Source organism: Cyprinodon variegatus, unplaced genomic scaffold (assembly GCF_000732505.1).
Source record: "Cyprinodon variegatus isolate N-32 unplaced genomic scaffold, C_variegatus-1.0 Scaffold876, whole genome shotgun sequence".
In the NCBI taxonomy this organism is placed as follows: Eukaryota; Metazoa; Chordata; class Actinopteri; order Cyprinodontiformes; family Cyprinodontidae; genus Cyprinodon; species Cyprinodon variegatus.
The window spans coordinates 76,039-98,686 of record NW_015151329.1 but is presented as its reverse complement, the minus strand read 5'-3'; the positions used below and the strand labels follow the sequence as shown (position 1 = coordinate 98,686).

At 36.1% G+C, this 22,648-nt stretch overlaps 2 protein-coding genes across 2 annotated transcripts in view; both read right to left on the bottom strand.

Moving 5' to 3' along the window:
* Nucleotides 1-383: 383 nt before the first annotated feature.
* Nucleotides 384-14,524, bottom strand: LOC107099484 (stromal interaction molecule 2-like). Its single transcript, XM_015397630.1, has 12 exons — nucleotides 14,379-14,524; nucleotides 9,972-10,102; nucleotides 8,827-8,938; nucleotides 8,637-8,748; nucleotides 8,120-8,235; nucleotides 7,783-7,960; nucleotides 7,508-7,685; nucleotides 4,834-4,995; nucleotides 4,578-4,678; nucleotides 4,226-4,479; nucleotides 3,655-3,847; nucleotides 384-3,494 (listed from the first exon to the last, which is right to left on the bottom strand). The coding sequence occupies exons 1-12, from the start codon at nucleotides 14,497-14,499 to the stop codon at nucleotides 2,021-2,023; spliced, it is 3,132 nt and encodes a 1,043-aa protein (XP_015253116.1). The 5' UTR covers nucleotides 14,500-14,524; the 3' UTR covers nucleotides 384-2,020.
* Nucleotides 14,525-20,149: 5,625 nt separating this feature from the next.
* Nucleotides 20,150-22,648, bottom strand: part of LOC107099483 (recombining binding protein suppressor of hairless-like) — a 9,287-nt gene continuing 6,788 nt past the window's right edge. Inside the window, exons 9-11 of the mRNA XM_015397629.1 lie at nucleotides 22,345-22,500; nucleotides 22,133-22,236; nucleotides 20,150-21,194 (exon numbers count right to left, since the gene is read on the bottom strand). Of these exons, the coding sequence (XP_015253115.1) occupies nucleotides 20,873-21,194; nucleotides 22,133-22,236; nucleotides 22,345-22,500 (582 nt within the window). The 3' untranslated portion in view covers nucleotides 20,150-20,872. The remainder of the gene's footprint in view (nucleotides 21,195-22,132; nucleotides 22,237-22,344; nucleotides 22,501-22,648) is intronic.

The window sequence follows — 22,648 nt, the reverse complement described above, 5'->3', positions numbered from 1 at the left end:
TGATATGTCTATTTCTATTATAATCAAACTTTTTTTTAACAGAGTAAAGTCTACCCACCCACAAAATGAAAGTGAACAAGAACCCCTCAAACAATGAGTGACCTTAAAGTTGCAGACTTTGTTTTCAAACAGATTAAGGTAAAATTTTTATCATCAAGTATTGCCTTCTTTTAATGTTATAGATGTCAGTGCTAGTTTCTCTATAGAAAACCATTTTTTCCTATTATTCCTGTAACATATTGTGGTTTAGATGAGATATCACATCTGAATGGAAAATTTCAAATAGCATATTTTATATACCGGTAAATATTTCTCACATTAAACTTGGTTAGAGGAAAACCTTCAACCACATAAAAAAATAAAGAGATATATAATTTTTTGTTTGTTTGTTTGTTTCAGATAAAATACTATTAGAAACCTTTAAATAAAGTTGCCTTAAAAAGAGAGAAGACCATTTTGATTTTTTGGAAAAACTGCAATTGCTGTTGAAAACAGTTGTAACTTTATGTGTTTGAAAAGGTCTTTCTTGTAAATGAGACATTGAGTCTCAAGAGACTACACTGTGTAAATAAAGAATAAAAGAATAAAATGCTACATGTTTGACAAATTGGGACTCAGTTTCTGTAACTTTTCCACTTAATCTTTTGAGTTTTATGTATTCAAGCATGGTAGAAACATTGTGCATTTCTATTTGTGCTACAGATTTATTAGAAGTCTCCCTTCCAGACATAAAAAAATAAGTTTCTACTACTGTAGTTTTCTCGGGATTTTAAATGTAGCAGCCATTTTGGATATAAGATAAGTTTGTGGTAGAAAGATTCAGACCAGAATAAGGAATGATGTCGTACTCCCCTGAAAGACTTTAAGTTGGAAAGTCTGTAGGATCTGTAACTCATTTGCTCACTGACCGCTTACAGTTACTGGCAATATAAGCCAACCAAAGGGTTTATATACATCATATGTATTTTAGTTCTAGAGAAACATGTTCACAGATAAGCACTGCACACTACCATATGGGCCATTGATTTAGAGAAATACAAAAAAAAGCATTTTATTACTACAGTTCTGCCCCCTTTAATATGCAAGTCAGACTTATTGGATTCCCAGTGAGATGCATGATAAAACACCTCACTTGAAAAGTCAAAATTCCACTTTGAGTGCATGTTCCTGTTGATTTTGTAATTCAGAACGCATTCATTCTAAGTGCTTAGTGTCTATTCAAGTTAAAACTGAATACTTGAATTAGTTTTTTTTCTTTGCATTAAAAACTTCACTGCTTTGGTTAAAATAGCGTTATTCACAATATAAACTGCTCATTTTAAACAAATGCATCATTACAATTTCTATTCACTTTAATAAATAATTTAAAATTTGTTTTGAATTCAAACATTTACTCTGTTTTACAGAGAAGCAGAAGCGTCATATATTACTTAAACATTAGCAAAAGCATTTAAAAGTCACACATCTAGAGCCCTTTAGTAATCATGTGCCTGTAAGACTTGTTAAGCGAATAAAACTGATGTCAAATATAAATTTCAAAATTAAAATTTCAGCAGCCACTCTGTTTTTTTTTTTCTAGCATTTCAATGCAGTGGTATACTCCTTTGAAATAAAAAATAGCCTAAAAATTCTAAACAAAAATCATCATATTTGCAAATACGATTAAACCATTCTCAAAGTCCCTGAATTCCGGGATGTGATGAGCTTTTAACTAAAGGAAATCAGTCATGTGAAGGTGACATTAAAGGTAACTTTTTTTTCTAGAATAGTACAAAACCTTGTTGAATCTGTGATTGGTGCTGATGTTCCACATGGAAATTCACTGGTTTGCTGCTGCTGTACTGTTGGTTGTGTAGTTCCTTAGCTGGACCAATTGTTGGCTATCTAATAGTACAAAAGAAAATACTTTTTTCCCCCTGGATTTTATAACCTTACTTAGGCAGAAAATCAACTCAAACATACGCCGAAGCTTTAATATCTGAAAATAAACCTCAGGCTAGGGGAAAAAGACTGTAGGTTGTCAGAGTTTCTGAAGACCGCTGTGAGACTTTTCTGGGTTTGACTCATTTTTCTTTTTAAAAAGGTTTTTCAGCTTTAGAGTTTTCTTGTTTTTATCCTTATCTTTGTTCTTTTCATCTCCGCTATCAGGGAGTGATAAAAGAGATGGGTGAACTGCTTTTGGAGGAGGAAGCGGTGACTCCAAGTCAGCTGGCAGCCTGCCTTGTGGAAGATTTGGAGTAGAGGCTGAGAGAGATGTATGCAGAGAGGCCATGGAGCTGCATGATTTCTCAAGGATTCCATCGTACACAAGTTGGCTCAGAGGACCAGCAGTATAGAGGTCTGAGGAGGACTGCCATGGACCTTGGGATGTTAGCATGAGATCTGGCTGTCCAATACGACATGGTAAAGAGCTTGATTCATATCCTCCAAAGTCCTCCCTCAGGGTTAGATGCTTATGCATATCAGCTGGAGTATTAACTCGATCCCAGGAGATGTTTTCAGTGAAGGCATCTGTTGAACTGGTATCACTTCTTGGTATTCCAGCTATTCTCCTTCTTAAGGAACCAGCAGACATCTCAGCTTCATCTCTCTTTATTCCTTGGCCTTTTGAAGACTCTAGACTAAACTCTTGTGGATCCCTAAAGGCATCTATAGTCTCTCTGGGGTCTGAAAAATATTCCAGTTCATCTCGAGAAATCTTCCTCTGTGGTTTTATAGCTGTCTCAGCTACTTTATCCTTTGGTACAGCCATTGGAGACGGTTCATAGTGATGGTCTCCTGTATTCAACGGAAGCTTCCTAGAGGCTGTGTCTAAGGACATTCCCATTGAATTCCTTGTAATTCTTCTAGATTCAAACAGGCGTTCAGCATCTTCTCTAATTTTCTTTCTATTTATGGAAGTCTCAACTACATCCCTTGACATTATCCTATGTGTTTCTGATGATGCTTCTAACTCTGGCCGGAGAATCTTTTTCATCTCCAGTGGCTCTAAGTCATGTCTTTCCTTGTAAAGACTCCTGAAAGGAACCTCCATCAAATCCTCAGCAGTACCTTTCTCGGTTTTTATAGGTGAGATCTCTACATCTAAATCATGAGAAATGCCCTGCTTTAATGCGGCACCCATTGAAACTAAACTCTTCTGTCTGGATATCTTCTTAGGTGCAGTATTTCCATGAGAGTCCTGGTTAGAGATCTTACAAGAAGCGGTTTCCAAAGTAGAACCACCGGTTTTGTCTTTTGTCATCTTCTTGCAAGGAACATTCACATCTACAGGAGTATCAAGCTCTCCCTCAGACATTTTGGGAAGTGAAATTTCAGAAAGAGCTTCTACTTGTTCACACAGAGGCTTAGTCATTTGGCTGTCTGCTAGGAGCTCAGCTTCATCATGATAGAATCTTCTAGATGAGGCATCAAGAGACGTAGGACTAGAAAGCATTTTGCTGTGAGTTGAGGATGTTATAAGCTCTGCGTCTAAGAATTTCTCTTGTGAATCTCTATTGACGACAGAAAGAAAAAAAGAGAAAGCAAAGAACGGATTTAAGGAAAGTGCCACTCAAAAAAAAAAAAAAAAAATATATATATATATATATATTGTGGGTAATGTTTAAGGTAAACCCCAAAAATGTTTATAGACTGTGTTGCATAGAGACTTACTGTTTTTTAAGGGTTTTATGGTGAAGCTCATCTCCTTCATCATAGGAAGAGTAAGGGGATCTGATAGGGATCAGGAGGTCAGGATCTGAGGAAATCATGGAAGGCTGTTGTGGAGGGATAACTCCAGGACGACGTGCCCTACAGATGGTGGATCCGCGAAGACGAGGAGAGCGCTTAATAGGTGGAATTTGAACTGTGGGAAAGAGGCCAAATGCAACTAATGCAGTTCATATCTTCCACTTACTCAGATATTATTACACAGGTAGCAACTGTTTTAGTCTCCTTAGAGTTGAAAATGATAAGAATTCACTTATCTTTTAACTTATCTAAAAAAAAAAACATTATACTATGCAACAATCAAAGTGTTTTAAATTCCCTTTCTTCTCCATTTCAATTGTGGGTTTGATTTTCAGTTTGGCAGTTTCACAAAGTCTAGATCCCTGAATACACAGAGTTACTGATTAATAGTGTTAACGGGTGTCATTAAAAAAGGATTAGGAGGCGACTCATACTATCAGAAAGATTTCACTGTAGTAAGTCCAAATGTTTAGTGATCAGTGTTGTAACTTACCAGGCATCTGGGGTATAATAGAAGCAGCAGGCTCATCTAAAAGATCTTCTATTGAGCCGTGAACAGAGCTGTGACATGAACAGGAAGACTGTGATACTCGCGGGAACCCCACTGCGGTTGTGTCGGAGTAGAGTTGAGCTGTGAGGTTTGTTAGTCCAGGATTTCTCATAATGGGAAAACCACAGAGGAGCTCAATCTGCTGCCAGCGGTGAAGGCGCTCTCGCAGGCAAGCTGTTACTTCAGACAATGCCTGCCTGTGGGGAGTGCAAAGTATTTGGTTATCAAAAGTACATTTTTTAAATTATTTTTGACACTCAAAAGCAGAGGCTGTTCATGTAGCTGTCTGCCTTACTTTGCTTCCATGATCTTGTGATCAACGTGGTCAAGAGAAGAGCTGTGGGCCATTTGGAAAGTGCCCAGAACAGAATTCCTCTTCCTCTTGATTCTCTCTGCCTGCGGAAAAGATAGGTTCAAGGAAAGTGACGGAACTCTGTGCTGGTACAGTTTGCAAATTTGTGTTTGGTTGTTAAGTAATCAGTTATTAATTAAACAATGTATTTATTCTTAAGTATTTTACTCAACATACATGCATTTTTTTTATGCCTTACCTCTTCCTTGGCAGCTGCTAATTGTAGCTCTGCGCTGTGCTTTTTAACATTGTAGTACTTAACCTCCACCTCATGTGTAAGCTGAAGCCATTGCTGAAGGGCGCCTGAGACAGTCCAGCTGGCTATCATCTCCTTCTCAGCCTGCTTTAGTGCTCCACGAACCTAAAAGAATGTTTGAAATCAGAATGTGATCAAAAATCCATTCTAAAAGAAATTTGTTCCATGCTAGTGATTTTTGAACTGCATTTTTTATTTTTTTTGCAGCTTATTAAGACTTTATAATTTTGGAGCCAACTCTACCCTAATATGTAAATGGAAAAGTACATTGCAGGTAAAGCTGCCCTTCCTACACAGGCAAAAAATAGAGGCTTCCCTAAACAGGCACCACCAGGCCATCTGTGTACCATCAGTAGGCAACGTGGGTGAAGTGTCTCATCCATGGACATAACAACCTAAACGGAAAGTGCTGAGGGTCAAATTAACGACCCTCTGGTTGCAGGGTAAACTCCTGCATCCTACATCAGTGTATTTGATGAGTGGTAGACAACTTCTAAATTGTGTATCAAGCAGATCTGGAGAAAAATCATTTTCTGTCTGTTAAAAAAAAACAAAAAACTCATCAGTGCTCAAAGGAAAAAATAAAAATCCTATTTTGCCAATATTATGTTGAATATGGGACTTAGCATCAAATCATGAGGGAATCTCCCTGACAAAAGTTCTGTCAAATGTTGCCATAGGGAAAGCATAAATATCATGACTTTTGTCCAGAAAAGGTATATTAAGTTCTTACACCATTTAAAAGACAAAAACAAATTTTTGTCGGGTTCTTTCTCACTAAGAACTCCCCTTAAAGATATGTATAAGCAATCAAGGTTCAACAAAATATTGGGTTGTTTTTGTCACACTGGCTGCAGGGTTCGCCTCAAAAAGTCATCACCACTTGCTCACAGACTTGGTATGCCTTTCCTGATGCAACCCAATCACCAAGACTTTAACCACTTCATCATAGGGATTAATCAACAACATATTGGGTGACAGGTTTCTATTCTGTACTTAGTCACACTTCAGCAAACTACACATATATATAAATTGCTGTAGTGCTTCATTCTGTATATATCAATGCATTCAGCTTTCTTTTTAAGAGAGCGAAACTGAAGAAATCACTGGTAATTGCATTGATGGACACTGTTATACAGTTTTGCATTTAAAGTTACTGCCATCCGCACTAAAAAAAGAATGTTATAAATATTCTATGGCGTGGCTGAGACAGCTGCTCTACTGAAGATGAGCATGTATTAAGCAACAAAATAAAAATGAAATGACTTAAAAATGTATTTTCTTTTTATGCTGATATTTATGCCGCTAGGTGAAAACAGCAGGATGACTACCAAGGTTATTTTTAACTGACTGAAGGAAATAGAAGACAGGAGCATTTTAAGCTTGAGAGAGAACATGCCTGTGTAAATTCTCAGTCATCCGGGTCATGACAACTACAAAACAGAAGGCAAGCAGACTTTTGATGCCTTCCAATTTAAGTACCAGTTTTGTGGTTGAGAGAAGTATAGCACCAAATCAGTTCCATTGCTGGACAAGGGTTTGTGCTTGAGTTGGTTCTTTAGTTCTTAGCAAAGAACTTCTTTATTTTCCATAAACAGAACACCCTCAGTGCCACATCATTGCTCCTTTTAAAATTTGTATTCCAGTCAATTCTTCAACTGCTCAAATATTATCTATCTAAATTGCCTCCAGTTTTCACCTGGTTGTTTCTTCAAAGATATGTTATGTGTAAACAATGCTGTAACTAATGTGTTAAAGGGTCAAATGGTAAATGGCCGATACTGATAAATAATATTTTTTCAAGTCAGGACACTTGACCAAAGTGCTTTACACTACATTAAGTCATTCACCCATTCACACAAACACTCAAACATTGATGGTGGTGAGCTACATTGTAGCCACAGCTGCTCTGGGTCTCACTTTACTGGTTAATACTAGATTCGTAATCTGCTGGTAAAATTGTGCAACAAATGTTATTCTTCCTAAATTAAGAAAGCTAAAAACAACCACATTTTAATTGTTGGTCGGTCGTTATTTGAAACCTCCATTGATGGAACAGTTCTTTTTATAGTTAGGCTAAAAGGTGGAGAAAACTAGCACATATCATTCTAGGGAAACAGCCAGGTGTTGGTGATTGATGCAAAAAGTATTCAAGCTAAAAAAAGCAATGTCTTTAGTTCATCAGTAGAAGCAGGTTAGGTGGAATAAAATAAAAATAACTACAGCCAATAAGAAATTAACAAACGGCAGCATATAGACAGAAGCAAATAATTTGGCAGTTTGACAGTTGAGATTATTTTATACAGTAATTACACTGTGTTGAAGTGTATCAGAAAAAAAAGAAAGAAAAAGATTTCTGTTAATTTACAATTTATCCTTATCTGCACACATGCTTGTCAGCTCACCCAGCCTTAATTAAACTACTTCTGTTTGACATCTTTAGTGATTATTGAACCGAGCTCCTTAATAGTAGTATTGTGATTAGCAGGTTCAGGATGCCATGCATAATTTAATCTTTAACTGCACCTTGTTTTTCCTTTAACTTCTACAAAGCATGCAATATTCAACTTTCAAAAAGTGCAGATGACGTTTCTCCTCCTGTTTGTGATGTATCTACCTGTTCCAGCTCTTCCTCTGCATACCGTAGGCGGCTGAGCTCACTAACGGCTCCCTGTCTCAGTTCATGAAGACGATGAGCTTCTTCCTGAGCTCCAATAATCTCATCTCTCATCTTCTCCTCCAGGTATTGTTTTTCCACCGCCACATTTCGTTTTTCTTCCTGAGCCCTCTCCAGTCTGAAGAAAGCAAAGGTTTTACCTCGATTAACACGATCAAAATTATTAAAATATAAGACTATAAGTAACTTAGGAAAGAATAACATTAAATAGTTACTGTTCCTGTAGGTCCATGAGGCTCTGTTCTGCCCTCTGAAGACTTTCTAAATCTTTCATCATTTTGGCGACGTGAAACTTGCTGGCTTTATTTTGGGCCTGAGCAAACCAGCAGCCGCCTATTCCCATCACCACTGACACAATCAGCAGCAGGTCCTTCATATAGTTATGAGGGGGGCCTATGATAGAATAGAAAACAATGATAGTAAGTTCTGAATTTTATTATAAAAATATTTGATTCATCACCAAAGGGTATAGATAATAGTTTTTTAATGAAAATCCAAACCAAATGTACACCCCAAATGGTAACTGTAGGAAGAGTAAGGAATATTTCATACGTGTAGGTGGTCCAAACAGCACAACATCCAAAGCTTTGATGTTGAGCTTCTGTTTGTCTCTCTGGTCCAGAACCTTTAACTGGGTACTCAGGAACGAAGGCTCATTTGCTGCAATCCTACAAATATTATTCAGGTCAGACTAAATTATGGTAAAGAGCAAAACAAAAAAATTGTATTTTCTTTATGAGTAAAGGTTCCTGTTTCTTGAATTGTGTCAAATGTCTAAGAAAACCTATTCTAAGTTTGATCAATCAGCTGATCAAAAGCTGCTCAACACTTATCAAAAACACAAAACAAACAGGTGTATGGTGCATTGGGCATGTTTAGTTTTTTTTTTCTTCCAAAAAATGAAAACGTGACATAAACTGATATGTTTTCATTGGTGACATTTCCTCCTAAGACGCTTGCTAACTATCCTTGTCTGTCAAAGAAACACAAAGATTTTATACTACTGACAGTTTCATCTTAAACAAAGTCACATTTGTTTCACCACAAAGTAATTCATTATTCTTCTTACCTGGGAAGGGTGTTGCCGTTAACCTTAAAATCCTTAAAATTTCGTTCATACTGCGGCAGCTCGACAAAGTCTTTCAGCCAGCGCAGAACATCATCTAGTGTCCAGTTGTGCACTGCCAAATCAGTGATAGGAGTTAATTAAAAGACATGTTTGAAGCTTTCGGATGTATTTACATGCAATGTTACCACACCTTCAGATGACTTCCAGCCCCTCCAGAGTTCCTCCACTGTAATGTGCTGGTCTTCTCTGTGCAGGTTGCTATGTTTGTGGGTCTGCTGCTGCTTCATGTCTTCAATGATAAACTGTAAGAACAGAAAGAAGATGGCTGAAAAAGACTTTTAGTAATAAAAGCAAAGGCATCTTTAAGGCAAATTGGGAATTATCTGATAAACTAAAAAACAGTATATAAAGAAATTTCACATGTGCTCAGGTTTTAGTCTAAGGAAGTCTTTTGAACAGTTTTTTCCAGATATTGTAGCTTGACAAGCATCAATGTGTGTTGCAAAAGTTTACAGCTGGTATGTGTGTTGAAGCACACATACCAGCTGGAATGTGTTTCTGACCATAAATCCATTCTTTATATGTCGGCTAACAGAATTTTGGGACTTCAGGCGGTGTCTTGTCTACTGATGTCCCCATACCAACTGCAACCTGAGCCCTGGGATTATGTATCCAAAAACTACACTCTGGCAGGCAACTGTATTATTTTAGAAGTCCATGGTTTACCACTAAAGAAAAAGACTCTCAGATATTTTACTATTTATTGGATATTTAAAATGCTTATTACAGTACAGGGGGTCAATGCACATATGGAATGTATTGTCCTTATGAAACACGTAGGCTTTCCTTTTAACAACAGCTCATAAATCTCAGCAATCTTTCAGTGATTATACATTAATGCAGTTTCATTAATGACACATGTAATACTACTTTTTTTCTCCTCTTGGAATAACTGATATGATGAAAAGCACAAACCAAGGTTTCATTGTTTTTTCAACAAGGAATGGGAAAGAAGAGCCCTTTGCTTTTACTCACGGTGCATTTATCCACCGGGAGTATGACCTACGCTTATGAACTGCACAGTTATACTCTTTACAATTTGCTGATAAAGGTCAGTGAAATGGAGTATTCTATTAGTGCAAACCGATTTTGTCACTGTGCCAAAAGAAAAGTTGACTGTTGCTATCCTTGAAGGAGGACTTGACTCCTCCAGCCAACACCTGTTGTTGTACTGATTCACACTACTGCTTTCTTACATGCAAGGGCTTATGAAAAAAGAGAATTTAAACAAACATAAACAAAGATTAAATATATTGTAAAAAGCTCAGTGTTTACCTCCATGCTCTCCTCCACTTCGATCCCACCATCTTGGTCATCATCCATCATCTGGTGGATGCTACGCAGAGCCTCCAGGCTGTAACGATCAGCCTCACTCAAACATGGTGGATATATAGTCAGGCATGGGTCTAAATAAATATAAAAAGACTTATTATTTTTAATATTATTGTTAATTAATCCCATCATTTCAGTGAACAGTTCCCTCCAAACATGGATGTAAGAGAACATATTGACAGCAGCTTGCCATTTTTCTTTATTTAATGCAGAAAAGAAGGAATTTTGTTTTTTGCAACCTGTTCCAAATTTAGCAAATGTATACTTTACATCATGCTGTCTCATTTTGCACAATAACTTAAGCTCAGTCAGATCAAATAGAGAATATTTATGAACCTGCAAATGTATAATCTATCTCAGGTACTTCATAAGCTTTAGGAGGTGCTGTTCTAGAATTGTCCTCTACTTAGTTGTATCTATATTCAAGTCAGCTCTCACTATGTTCCCTGATTCCCTAAAGGAATAGCATCACCCAGAGCATGATGATACCAACATGTTTCACTATGGGCATGGTATCCACATAAGTCAACAGTTTTTTTAACTGTTATTTTATCATACTTAGTGCTTTGTTTTAGAAAATATAATTTCACTACTGGAACTTGAAGTTATTATTATCAAGATTAGTTTTATCTTTGCACTGAACCAGCTCAAGCCCTGCCTCAACTTTGTATTCTTTTCTTTTAAGGGTTTTTTTTTCTGACAGAAAAAAAGCAACTGTTTAAAAAAAACACAGTTGGTGCTATTTGAAACAGTAAAATCTATCTCAATCTCTATCTCAAACTCTATAATCAATACAATCAGTTTACAGACAGTCGGTTAATAGAGAATTCAAAATTCAAAATTTTGCTATCTTATATGTAAAACCTAATGTTTTTTTATGCTAACGCACGTCTTCCAAAATAAGGAAGGCTGCTTCTGTGATTAACCTTACAACATTTGTACTAAAACCAAGGACAAAATAGCTTACATTTACAGATAAAACCACTATGAATAAAAGACAGATGTTAGAAAAATGTGAGGTGTACTTGAGCGCATTGTGATAATTCCCCTCTGAGTTGTATGGCTTATTAATCTGGTGTAATTAAGCTTTAAATTGTACAGCTTGTTCCAGGTCAGTTTTAGATGGAAACATATGGGGTCCATGACACACATTTTCCTGATGCATATCCATCATTCTACTGATTCAGAGCTTTGTTTCTGTGACACATTCTTCTGTCACAGAACCTCGGGGTGGAAAATCTAAGGTCTGTCAGCGAAGTCCACCATCTGCTGGCCCCAACAAACCTCTTGGAACTGTCTCTCTACGCTATATGTTCACCTTCAGAATGCTTTAAAATACATATTGGTATGAGCAGTTATGCAGCACGTTTCATTTCCAATAAGAATGTATTAAGCAAAACCAGTTAAATTTATGTTAAAAAGTTGTATCTGAAAAATAAGGGAATATTACCGGTATTTAAAATTTTATTACTGAACTTTACCCCATTTAACAGATGTGACATCGTTAAGGGCTGCTCTTGTTAACTATCCACCTCATTTGTTTTTAATTCTGGTAAAGATTTCCTAAAATTAGAAAATAATCCCATTATCTGTCATGTGTTTCTTTTCCTTGAGAACACAGACTTGCCCAGCTTTGTTCATCACAGTTTTTTAAAATTCATTAAAAAAAGCTACTTGGAAAAAAAATGCTAGTTCCTAGCAGCTATTTTTTTACCTGTTGCCATTTTTTTTTATTTTTTTTTTAACACGATGACTTATATTGAAAAATAGCAGGGGACAAATCATCTCTGTTTCATGCTATTATCATTCAACAGGTAAATAGTAAGTTTACTTATTACTACATATCAGTCACCATACAATCTGATAAACTTGAAAACAGGCATAAACTTTATATAACATTTCTGCGTCTGTATTGAATATGGTTCATGCAAAATAGGTTAAAATCAGTTTGTCAAAAATAATGTTTAAAATGATTTATTTCCAACATCATTTTCTTTTTAACAACTAGATTTTATTTTAAAGTGTGCCGAGTATACAAAATAGAATACCAAGTAACCTATACTTTTATGACTAGGCTTGAAACCTCCCTTTTTGGTAAAGCTTGTTGTTAGAGTGGTTCAGGTTATCATGGGCTATCTCTGTAGTTATGCTGTTGTAGGCTTAGACTGCTGGAGGACATGGGGACTACTTTCATAGTTTTGCTTCAATCTAGCTCTATTCTACCTTTCTGCAGTATGTGTTAGTTGACCCCCTTACATTGTGTCCTCTCTACTTTTTCTCATCATATTAGCTTTATCGGGTCCTGTTTGGCTTTGGCACCATTTCTAGGGGTAAAAATCAGGTGGGCTGCTACCATCAACACTTTCATTTATAGATGATAGAGTTGGGCCTGTGTTTAAAGGCTTAGTCCTGCTTCTCTTCCAGACAAAGCTATGAGTTGAGCATTTTGGCCTAACTTAGTGACACTTTGCATGCTCTAAGGCTAGGGGCCCTAATATTAAGGCGGAATTAGGTTCAAATTATTACAGTGTTGTGTTTATGAGTAAAAGCTCACATTCAAAGCTTTGAACTGAACTCAACTCAATACTGCTCACTTTAACTGCAGTCTTTTTGATGCTGAACAAACAGTTTAAACAGTTTCTATAAGAAACATTTCACAGAGAAGAGCCACAGTATAATATACTAAGTGCCTCCAAATGTGTATGAAAATAAAGCAAAGACAGATCGATTTTGGAGTTATTGGTAATTTTTTTTTTGGTTTCTTTGTTTCTTTAGTTCAGTTTTCGTGGTCATTATATATGTATATACATTACCTAATAACCTGAACTTTATGTTTTTTTAGAAAAATGGAAATAAGTCCTTTTGTCCAACCCAACTTCATATTTTAAAATATTTGGCAGGTATTCAGGATGACTGGGTTTTCTACTGAATACTTAGAGTTTGAAGGGAGAAAAAACTACAGCCATATCTGGTTTGTGCTGCCTCAGTGGCAGTAAGAGGGTTAAAATAGAAAAATAAAGTTAAAATTTATAAATGTTCTAAAAAAAAAAAAAAAAGTTATCTTCCATCAATGATACGTGTGATCGAGCCAATTTCTTTCTTATTAAGTCAAGATAAATTTAAATATATGCAAGATAACAGACAGGAGAGAATAACTTTACGGTCATTTAGTTGATAATCCTTATTTTTAATTGTGAATAAAGGTATTACATAAATATTTTTTTACCTAGCCTTAATTAAGACTGAGAATAAATGACTTGTGGACTATGAAAATGGATAAATGTTTTAACCTGGCTGAAATTAATTCTTGTAAAGGATGATGTGGCGCAACCACTGTATTGTAAATTGTTTCAATGGACAATTCAAATATTTTTTTTCCGCCTTTTTAGGTTTTCCACCAAATTCTTTTTTTGTTTGTTATTGTTCGTTAGTCGCCACTCTGTGAGGGAGTATATTCATTGGCACTGTGCTTTGCATCCATGAAACTTGTTTTCTTAGACTGATGAATGGAGCTCTGTGACAATATACAACGTTTATGAAGATGATTTTATCAAGGAATTAAAATATTGCCGTTATCATGAACTTTTGTGGTTCAGATGTTTTTGACATCAAGTTGATGTTTTTAATATTCAAGTCCTCATAGCTATCAAAATCATTCGGTTATTACATTATTAGAGTGGGCCCAAGCCCTTTTTAAACATGCCATTTTTATGATGTGGATATTTATTTTACAGTTGTTTCCAGTTATTAATGATATGGAGTTTTTTTTTCATTCTTAAAATCTTTTTTATATATTGTGTTTTTATTTACCACCATTCTGTTCTATTCAATTCAGTTTATTTCTATATTGCCAATTCACAACACATGTCATCTCAAGGCACTTTACAGTTCAACCAGATCATCCAGTCAAATTAATTCAAAGTTTTCTATCTAAGGAAAACCAGCTGTCAACTAATTGATTCGAATGCAATCCCTCACACTAAGCATGCTTGTAGCAACAGTGGAGAGGAAAAACTCCCCAATTCTATACTCTATTTTATTTCATTCTACTCTATGCTATTATATTCTATTCTACTCTATTCTATTCTATTTTACTCTATTCTATTATCTTCTATTCTACTCTATTCTATTCTACTCTGTTAAAGTCTATTCTATTTTATTCTACTCTATTCTATTATATTCTACTCTATTTTATTCTATTCTACTTCATCCAAGTTATGTTAGTGTATAGACCTACCTTTATTATGAAGAGATGGCTGAGTGGATCGATAAATAGCCATCCTTGCCTAAACCTCCAACAATGTCAGTTATAATGTTTCATTGTCTTCAATAGTAACATCTTCTTCTTACCTGGTTGCTCGAAGTCTGCGCTTCCTCCGTGGGAGTGGAGGCCTTGGAGCTCCCCGACGCTTTGCGCGGCTACGAGGAGCGCAGCGGGGAAAATAAGAAAAGCCATGGAGACGGCGAGCATTTCAGCCCGTTCTTCCCTCTCTCTTTTTTTTTTTTTTTTTAGATTATCGTGGAAAGTTCAGAAAGTTATGCAAAAGGTTGGCGCAATAACGCAGGAGAAACGAGCGCCCAGCAGTCAACAGTGTCAAGTCTGCGAAAGCGATCCGTGTTTCTATTACGGGTGCAGAGCCAGAGGAGAGATGTGATACTGATGCACACTTGAGAAATAAGCCAAGCTGGATAATTCTTATCCAAAATAGATGGGAAGGTTTGAACAAAGATAACATACAATGTTAAAAGTAAAAGGAAGGTTATGCGAAAAAAACAAAACAAAAAGTAAATGATGTTCATAAAATTCTGCTTTCTTTCAGAATAGACATCCCTGACAAGTAATCCATCTCAAGAAACCCAGGATTAAAAAAAAACACTAAAAACATTTTAAAAAATAAAATAAAATAAAAAACGCCTCATTTAAATAAAATGAGTTGAGCTGAAGGACGCTGCAATGTTCTCTGAGATTCCTGTCCAGTCTGTATTGGGTTTCAGTGTCCTATAACTAATGGGGTCCAGTTCAAGCTGTAATCTTCCTTACCACCCTGTCAGTGACGTTGTTCCAGGGAGTTGGCAGTCAGCAACAGAGCGTCCTGGGATAAATATCCAATCCTAATTGCCATCCATAATGTGTGGTTATCTATTATTGATCATCTTACTGCAATAATGGTAGGATTAATCAGACCCTTTAACACCCCAGTCTAGGAAGTATATATCCAAAATAGCTCTGTCATGCCAGAAATAGTCTGTCTGGGCCTGCAACTAAGTGATGTAAACTGTAAAACCTGCTAAGTAAACATATAAAAGAACTACCCGATTTTGGTTATTTAATCCAGTTCTGGGTCCAAGGGTGTAACTTTGTGATGAAAGTTAGTGGGGTCAGTCTAAGAGTGGTGGCTGATGGACCTACAGTTACTCGAAACAAACGCTTTCAATGGGGTTTGTATTTTCCAAACCATATATTTATTGAATGCTTTCCTATTGTTGAGAACACAAAAGAACTCAAATACATTGATATTTATATTTATGGGTAGTGCGACATTAATTTATATAAAAAAAAGAGGAATAACAGATTCTGATGCCAACAGCAATGTATCATGCCTCCCTAGTATGTACACAGTTTCATTCATTCATCCATCAATTCATCCAGAAAAATTGGGTTTTTATTGATTGGATGTTTTCCCTTTTAGGTACATCAGTGATTATCCTCCTTCAAAAGCAGCAAAATCTAATTTAGAAATATGTCCCACATATTGCTGTGTGCCAAAGTCTATTGAAATCATTGGTGGGGACATGTCCACACCAGTCCTTAAGAAAATTACACCTGTGTCTGGGTCAAATATGGACCAGTCTAAAGTTGTGTTTATTTAGCTCAGCAGGGTTTGTTTTGACCTATGAGGTAGGTCTGCAGCCTAATTTTTATTTATATATATATAACATGTTTCTTAACAATTAATAACTGGATTAACACAAAGGCTGTTTGAGGCTGTTTTCCATTTGGAAAGGCAGAGGTGTTCAGACATTTCCTTAGAAGAAAATACAGCGATAAAGTTATCATTTGCGTATCATTCTTCATTCTTGAAGAGTGTTTTCATGAAATGTCCAAAGAATGAATTTCATTCAAATTTCAAATTCTTTCCCTTGTTTTATGCACAGACTAAACCTGGCCTTATAACATGGTTGGACTATGACGCAGTAATGGAATCCAACTAAAGAATTTCAATGGATAATATCAGTTCATCTATGGATTAAAATCAGAAATGCTTAAAATGATACCTATGGTAAATGTTAAAACACATAAGAATAATAGAAAATATATTGATTATTTGCTGTTCTATATTCCAACACTGATGTTTGAACAGAGCTATCATAGCTTGTGACTACTTTTGTTTACTAAAAAAATTTACACAATTAACTGATAAAATCATTAGACAGTAAATCATTTTTCCATCCTCTTGTGTCGTATTGTACAAAAGGTTCTGTGTAATCTGATCATTTCTATTAAAATGTTGTTCTTCTCAGTTTTTTATCAATTTGATTAAATCTCCCAAACAGCATTAACTCATCATTTAGGTTTCTAGATATAACCCAGCAGTATTTACAGTGTACTGTTTGCAGCCTGTCGACCTATGTTTAGAGGCTTAGCAAGCGCTTGTACAGCTGTTCACTGAGCTATTAATGATGTTCATATGCGTCACTTGCAATTTCCAATCACACTTAAATGTAATTTGATCGGTCTGATCACCCAGATTTATGTGATTTGTCGATTTCAAATAAGATGTTTCATTAAAAAAAAAATAAAAAAAAGTGAAAGACAAGAGCAGCCTTCACAAGCACACAAACACAACACAGTTACCAGGTGTCACATTACCTCCAGTAATCTAGGTCCCAGTTTAAAAATAGTCAGGCAAATATGACCTCTACCCTGTGGAGCATGTCCAAGTTATGAGTGGCCAATGAGGTGTTTAACAAGAATTTTGTGTATAAATTAGTGCACTTGAGTTCAGATAGATTTTATAGGTTGCTAAAAATCTTCTAGAATAAAGAAATAAATAGGCATAATGCTGCGTTTTCGGACTCAATTTGTTTTTAGTCATAAAGAGTCCCCAAAGTCTGGCAATCACTGTATATTAAAAAATCATCTTCTGTATACCTGTGTGTATATATTTATATAATTATAGCTTATATGATGGCTGAAGCTCATTGCTACTCCTGCAATGCCCAAGACTAAAGCATTACTCATTATTCTAAAATCTCACAGCAGTTAAATGCAAGCACCATTTCATTCAGCTTTTAACCTAAATTTTGTTTTTACTGGATGATATTCTTTGACAGAGAAAACAAGAAAAAAAGTTGGAGGAAGTGCAACACCTCTGATCCATCCTGCACATAAACAATTTCCAGAAAGGCGAGGTGAAATTCCACTAAACAGCAATCACAGTAGAAATTCGGCTGTTTACAGTACTTTGCTTTTATATCAGAAAATGACTCTGGGTGGGAACGATTCAACCGTTTCTTTCACAGAAGGCATTTAACACGGGAAGGTTAATGCAACACCTGCAATTCCCTTTTATGTATTTCTAAGCTTCATAATACGGTGTTGCATTTTTTTCTTTTAGATTACAGTTCTCAGTCTTGGGCTAGTTATCAGCCTCTGTGATCAGCTAATCTGCATTGTAGTAAATTAACACTAATTTTGATCTAATCCTTTAGTTTGTGTAGGAACAATCATGAGCACATTGAAAAGAATTAGCTTATTGAACCTTTAGCCTTTCTTCTTATTGTCATATTGATGAAAACTGTAACATTGTGTCTACTTTGTAAATTGCTTTGGATAAAAGCGTCTGCTAAATGCATAAACATAAACTTGCACAAAGAATAACTTATCTCTTAATTGCTCTGCCTGGGAAACCTAACCGCTCCACACAGAAACCAGAGGCCATGTTTTCTGGTACTATTTAGGGAAAGAACACAAACTACATAACACGAGAAGAAGGCTCTTCTTCCATAAACCCCAGAGGGATAAATCTGCCGGCTTGGTGACACGGTGAGGCTGTTTCAGCTTAAATCTCATGACTTATCATACTTTAAACCAGAACGGTGCTGTATTCAGAACCATGCAGAACATTCTAGCCTAACATGGCTGGGACACAATAATGGATGAGACACAAATCAGCAGGAAATGTGACCATTTCACTGAGCGTTCTTTGGCACGCATGGCCTCAGTAAACCCCCCCCTCCATGTATGTGATAAACGGTTTGTACTGAAACTGTATTCTCGAGTCGATTACAATGCAAATTGTAGTTGACAATAAACATAAATTAATTGATTGAATAAATGTTTTATAAGGAGTGCAAATAATCAAACATGCTGCACACAGGTTTGTCTGAAAATAATGTAAAATTTATGTTTTAAGAGAAAGCATGGATATATGATCTAAACATGCCTCTCTTGAAATCCAGTTTTAAGAGATTGTTGGTAAAACAGCAGAAATTGTTATACAGAAAATATTTTTACTTTTCAAATTGGCACAAAAAAATTGAAAATATTTTTCCAATTAAATAGAGAAACCTGTAAAATATCTCAGAGAAGTGGAAAAAAAAACAGTCTCAGCAAAAAGGCACATAGCCCATTTGTGGGTTTTCTGTACTCTTCAATTCATTCATTGATGACATTCACATAAAACATTTTCTTCTATAAATCTACAGTGTTTTATTTTTAATTAGTTGTTTATCATTACCAATTTACTAGGACAATTTTTTTGCCCCTTTTTCCTAAAATATAGTTATCATCCTGACAAATTACTACAATTAACTTTGATCATTTCACTAAGAAATGCAACTTTGGAATAGCTGCCTTCTACATTACCAATGATTTCATTGTTCACTTGTTTCAGTTGTCACTGGATGTAGTGGAAAATTAAAACCTGAGCAGGATCCTTCTGCACACAGATTGTCAAAATAAAAATCAGCCATCATTATTTATTCTAACACTGTATCTCAATGCCCACTGGCTTTCTATTTTTTTTTTATTAATTATTCTGCCTTCTCTGTCCTCTAAAATTTTTCTTAAAAATATATAAAAGCTATATGAAATTAATATAAAAACCGAGTTTCATAGGAAGAATTGATATTTAAGAAAAAAAAAAACTTACATCTAATCTAATACTTTCAAAAGTAAGCACAGTAAACAAATGGTGTCAAATATTAACTCCAGTTGTTTTGAAAGTTAAGTTAAATTTCAGCTGCAACACATTCAGCCTGATCACTGCCAAAGCAGGGAAACAGACCAGTTAAACTCAATCTGTCGGGCAACATAAAATAATATATAAGAGCTAAAAATTATTACCGATCATTTACCAAACAAAATGTTATGCTGATAAAGTCATGACACCTATAAAGGTTTACAAAGCCGTCTCTTAAGACTTTGGGTTTCTAGAAAGCCTTTACAAAGGAGCATAGCCTTCGTAGCAACAGACCAGGAAAAATCAGAGTTCCAAAAAACAACTGATGTAAGAAAAGAGCATATTTTCCCCATTATACCCTAAACAAAACAGAGGTGGAACTTTTCTCTCTCAGACTTAATAGTGACATTTTAGAAATAGAGCATCATACCTACAGTACTTCCTAAATGTGACAAGGATGCTGTTATTATCTGCATGTGTGTTGCTGCTTCTTGGTGCAAAAGACTTGCATTGAATTCTGCTGTCTGAAAAAAAAAACAAAAAAAAAAAAACAAAACACCACACCCCTTAACTAAACACATTTGCCTGAAGAGAAAAAAAAAGTTTTAGATTTGTGTTAAATTAGATTTTAAATTAGATTTTAAAATTTAGTACCTTAACTCCACATGTAACTTTAATAAGAGATGGCATCATTTCGCAATTAACCTGAAATGTAAATGCACCGCTCAGTGGAATTCAAGATATTTAAGGCTGGTATATTGCTTCACATAGCACACAAAACTATAAACATACCTACATATTTACTGGAAGCATTATAGAAAATATACTTAAAATTCTGACAAGTTATGATCAGTTTTAAAGTTAAAGCTACTGTTGGCTGCTGTGGGCTGATTTTAAGAAAATATCTTCAACACTATACTGGCATCAGGTCTACTACATCACAAAAGGCTCATTATTTACCAGATAAAATTGTTATATTTATTATTGACAGCAAACATGCAATAAGCAGTGCGGTAAAGAGACTTCAGTTGTAGTAAGATGGTTAAAGAAATACAAGAAACAGACACATTGAGAGAAAACAGGAAGAAGGAATTATAACAGACAGCACATTATTTGGTAACAAAATTAAAAACATTGTATCATACAAAAAACACATGTCAAATGTACCTTAAGAGTTTATAAAATAGAATCTGAATAACATAAGTCTTTATAGACTGTAACAACTATGTTACCTTTACATATCTTTCTTTTCTAAGAATAGTTAAAAAGATTGTTCAGTAAAAGTGAGATTTGAATGGTAAAAAGCAGAAGGAAGACATCTTTGAAACCCAAAGGAGTAAAAAACACATTTTAACAAATCCAGCTGTTAGCGTTAGAAGGCACAATCCCTGTCTTTTAGACGAGGATCTGGAATAGCAGTCTGTGGGGCTCATGTCCATAACTCTCCACCAGAGGGTGCTGAAGCCAAAGTCAGTTAAGAGCTTTTACTATGAACGCGTCCTTTTCCAGCTCTTAAGTACTCCTTGTTTTCACAGTGGCCCTAAAAATATAGAGCTTCTGGAATTCAGTGCAGATTAACAGTTCCAAGAAAAGCTCTTTGGGAAATCTACACATCCTTTCCTGACAGTCATTCAGAGCAGAACCACAAACAATTGCTGACTACGTCAGTGCCAATATGCCTGAATCACTGCTGTTGCTCGCTCCGTGGCCATCCCCATGTCCACCCACTGAGGATGACGGTGAAGAGGAAGATGCTGGTGATAAGGAAGCATTGCCGTTGGATCGAAGAATGATCCCGGTGGCACTGCAGTGAGGGCGAGGCCCCGGCTCGGGGGTGTAGGTAAAGGTCAGGCCAGTGGGATAGATTATCCCGTCGTTGCGGACCAGAGTGACGGGAACCTGAACTGGCTGCAGAACCCAGCGCCAACCTTCCCTGAAGGCAGAGATATCTGGAACCACACAGAGGATGCTTTCCCCACACCTGAATGAGTAGACACAATGAATCTGCATTAGAAAACAAAGGTGTGCACACGTGTAATTAAGGATTTATGTATCCTTAATTTGCTAATTAAACCGGAAGAACGGGACTAAAACATGTAAACATTTTCATGTTTTCTAAGCCAAAACAAGGCTTTGTTAACTGACATTTTGAATTGAAAATACCAACTCATACCTAATCCTAACACTCAATCAATAATACAACTTTTCTTCATGGGGAACATTTGACTATTACTATTAATATTAGGGTATTACTGGGAAACTGTCCTCACAAGGTAACAAATACTTGGCCACACACATACTAAGGCTACATTCACACTGCAGGCCTAAATGCTCAATTCCAATTTTTTGTGAAATACGATTTTTTTGCGCTGCCGTTCACATTTCCAAATATATGCGACTTGTATGAGATCTCCTGTGTAAACTGCATTCATACAGCTTCAGTGTCCCGCATGCACAGTAGAGAACGCAATGACGTCACAAGCCAGCGTGCTTTGTGTTTACGTAAGTAAACATGGATGTAGTGCTGGAGCGCATCTAGCGATCTTTCCAAACCTTAAAACCTCAAACTTTTCAAGATTGTTAAAAAAAATATTGCTCTCCGCATCTTCGTCTGCCACATGTTTGTTTTTCTTGCTGCTTCTGTGTAGCAAGAAGCAGAATAGTGAGCTATGTCAGTTAATAATGGTGTTCAGGTAGGATGAAAGCGACCTGGTCGTTCAGACACAGGTTGCATTTGAAAAGATCAGATGCGTATCAGATTCAGGACCACATAGCCAAGTGGCCTGGGTCGGATTGGAAAAAATCGGATCTGTGTTGTTCAGACTGCCATGAAAAAAAAAATAAAATCAGATCCAGGTCGCATGTGGGCAAAAAGATTTGTGAACGTAGCCTTTGCTACACACTGTCGAACACTTTTACCTGTACATGGTTTCTGCCTCCACATCTCCAAACCATACTCGGAGGTTAGGGGTGAAGTTCTGTCCTGTCACCTCCAACATGGCAACATCTCCTCCACCATTTAACTAAATGGATAAAAATAAATAAATAAATTTAAAAAACACACACTCTGGATGATGAACAAAATCTACAGGTTGGAATTCTGTGCCAATCAAAGTCTGATCTGTGTTTACCTGCAGACTTTCCACAACAGGGACAGGGCTAACTGGTGTTGGGACAGGACCCATGCCTTCATAAAATGTGTACTCTGCTTTGTCGGTGCTAATGATAGTCCACGCTGCGCCGTCGTTAATATTCTCCTTGCGAGAATCTTTGGGGCAGGTAGTACCCTGGAACAGATTAGAAATTGTTAATAAAGCACACTTTTAAAGTTGCGAGAAAAAAGATCTGCACTTATTTCTTAAGTTTTTTGTTACATTTGTTAGCTGCTCTGACAGGTGTTTTTTTTTTGCTATTGGTGGATTATTATCTTAAGTG

Coding starts and splice junctions, on each gene's coding strand:
- LOC107099484 (XM_015397630.1), bottom strand. CDS start 14,499: ATGCTCGCCGTCTCCATGGCTTTTCTTATTTTCCCCGCTGCGCTCCTC. Junction 4,679..4,833: donor TAGCAGCTGCCAAGGAAGAG/GTAAGGCATAAA, acceptor TCTTTTCCGCAG/GCAGAGAGAATCAAGAGGAA. Junction 3,848..4,225: donor TATTATACCCCAGATGCCTG/GTAAGTTACAAC, acceptor TCTTTCCCACAG/TTCAAATTCCACCTATTAAG.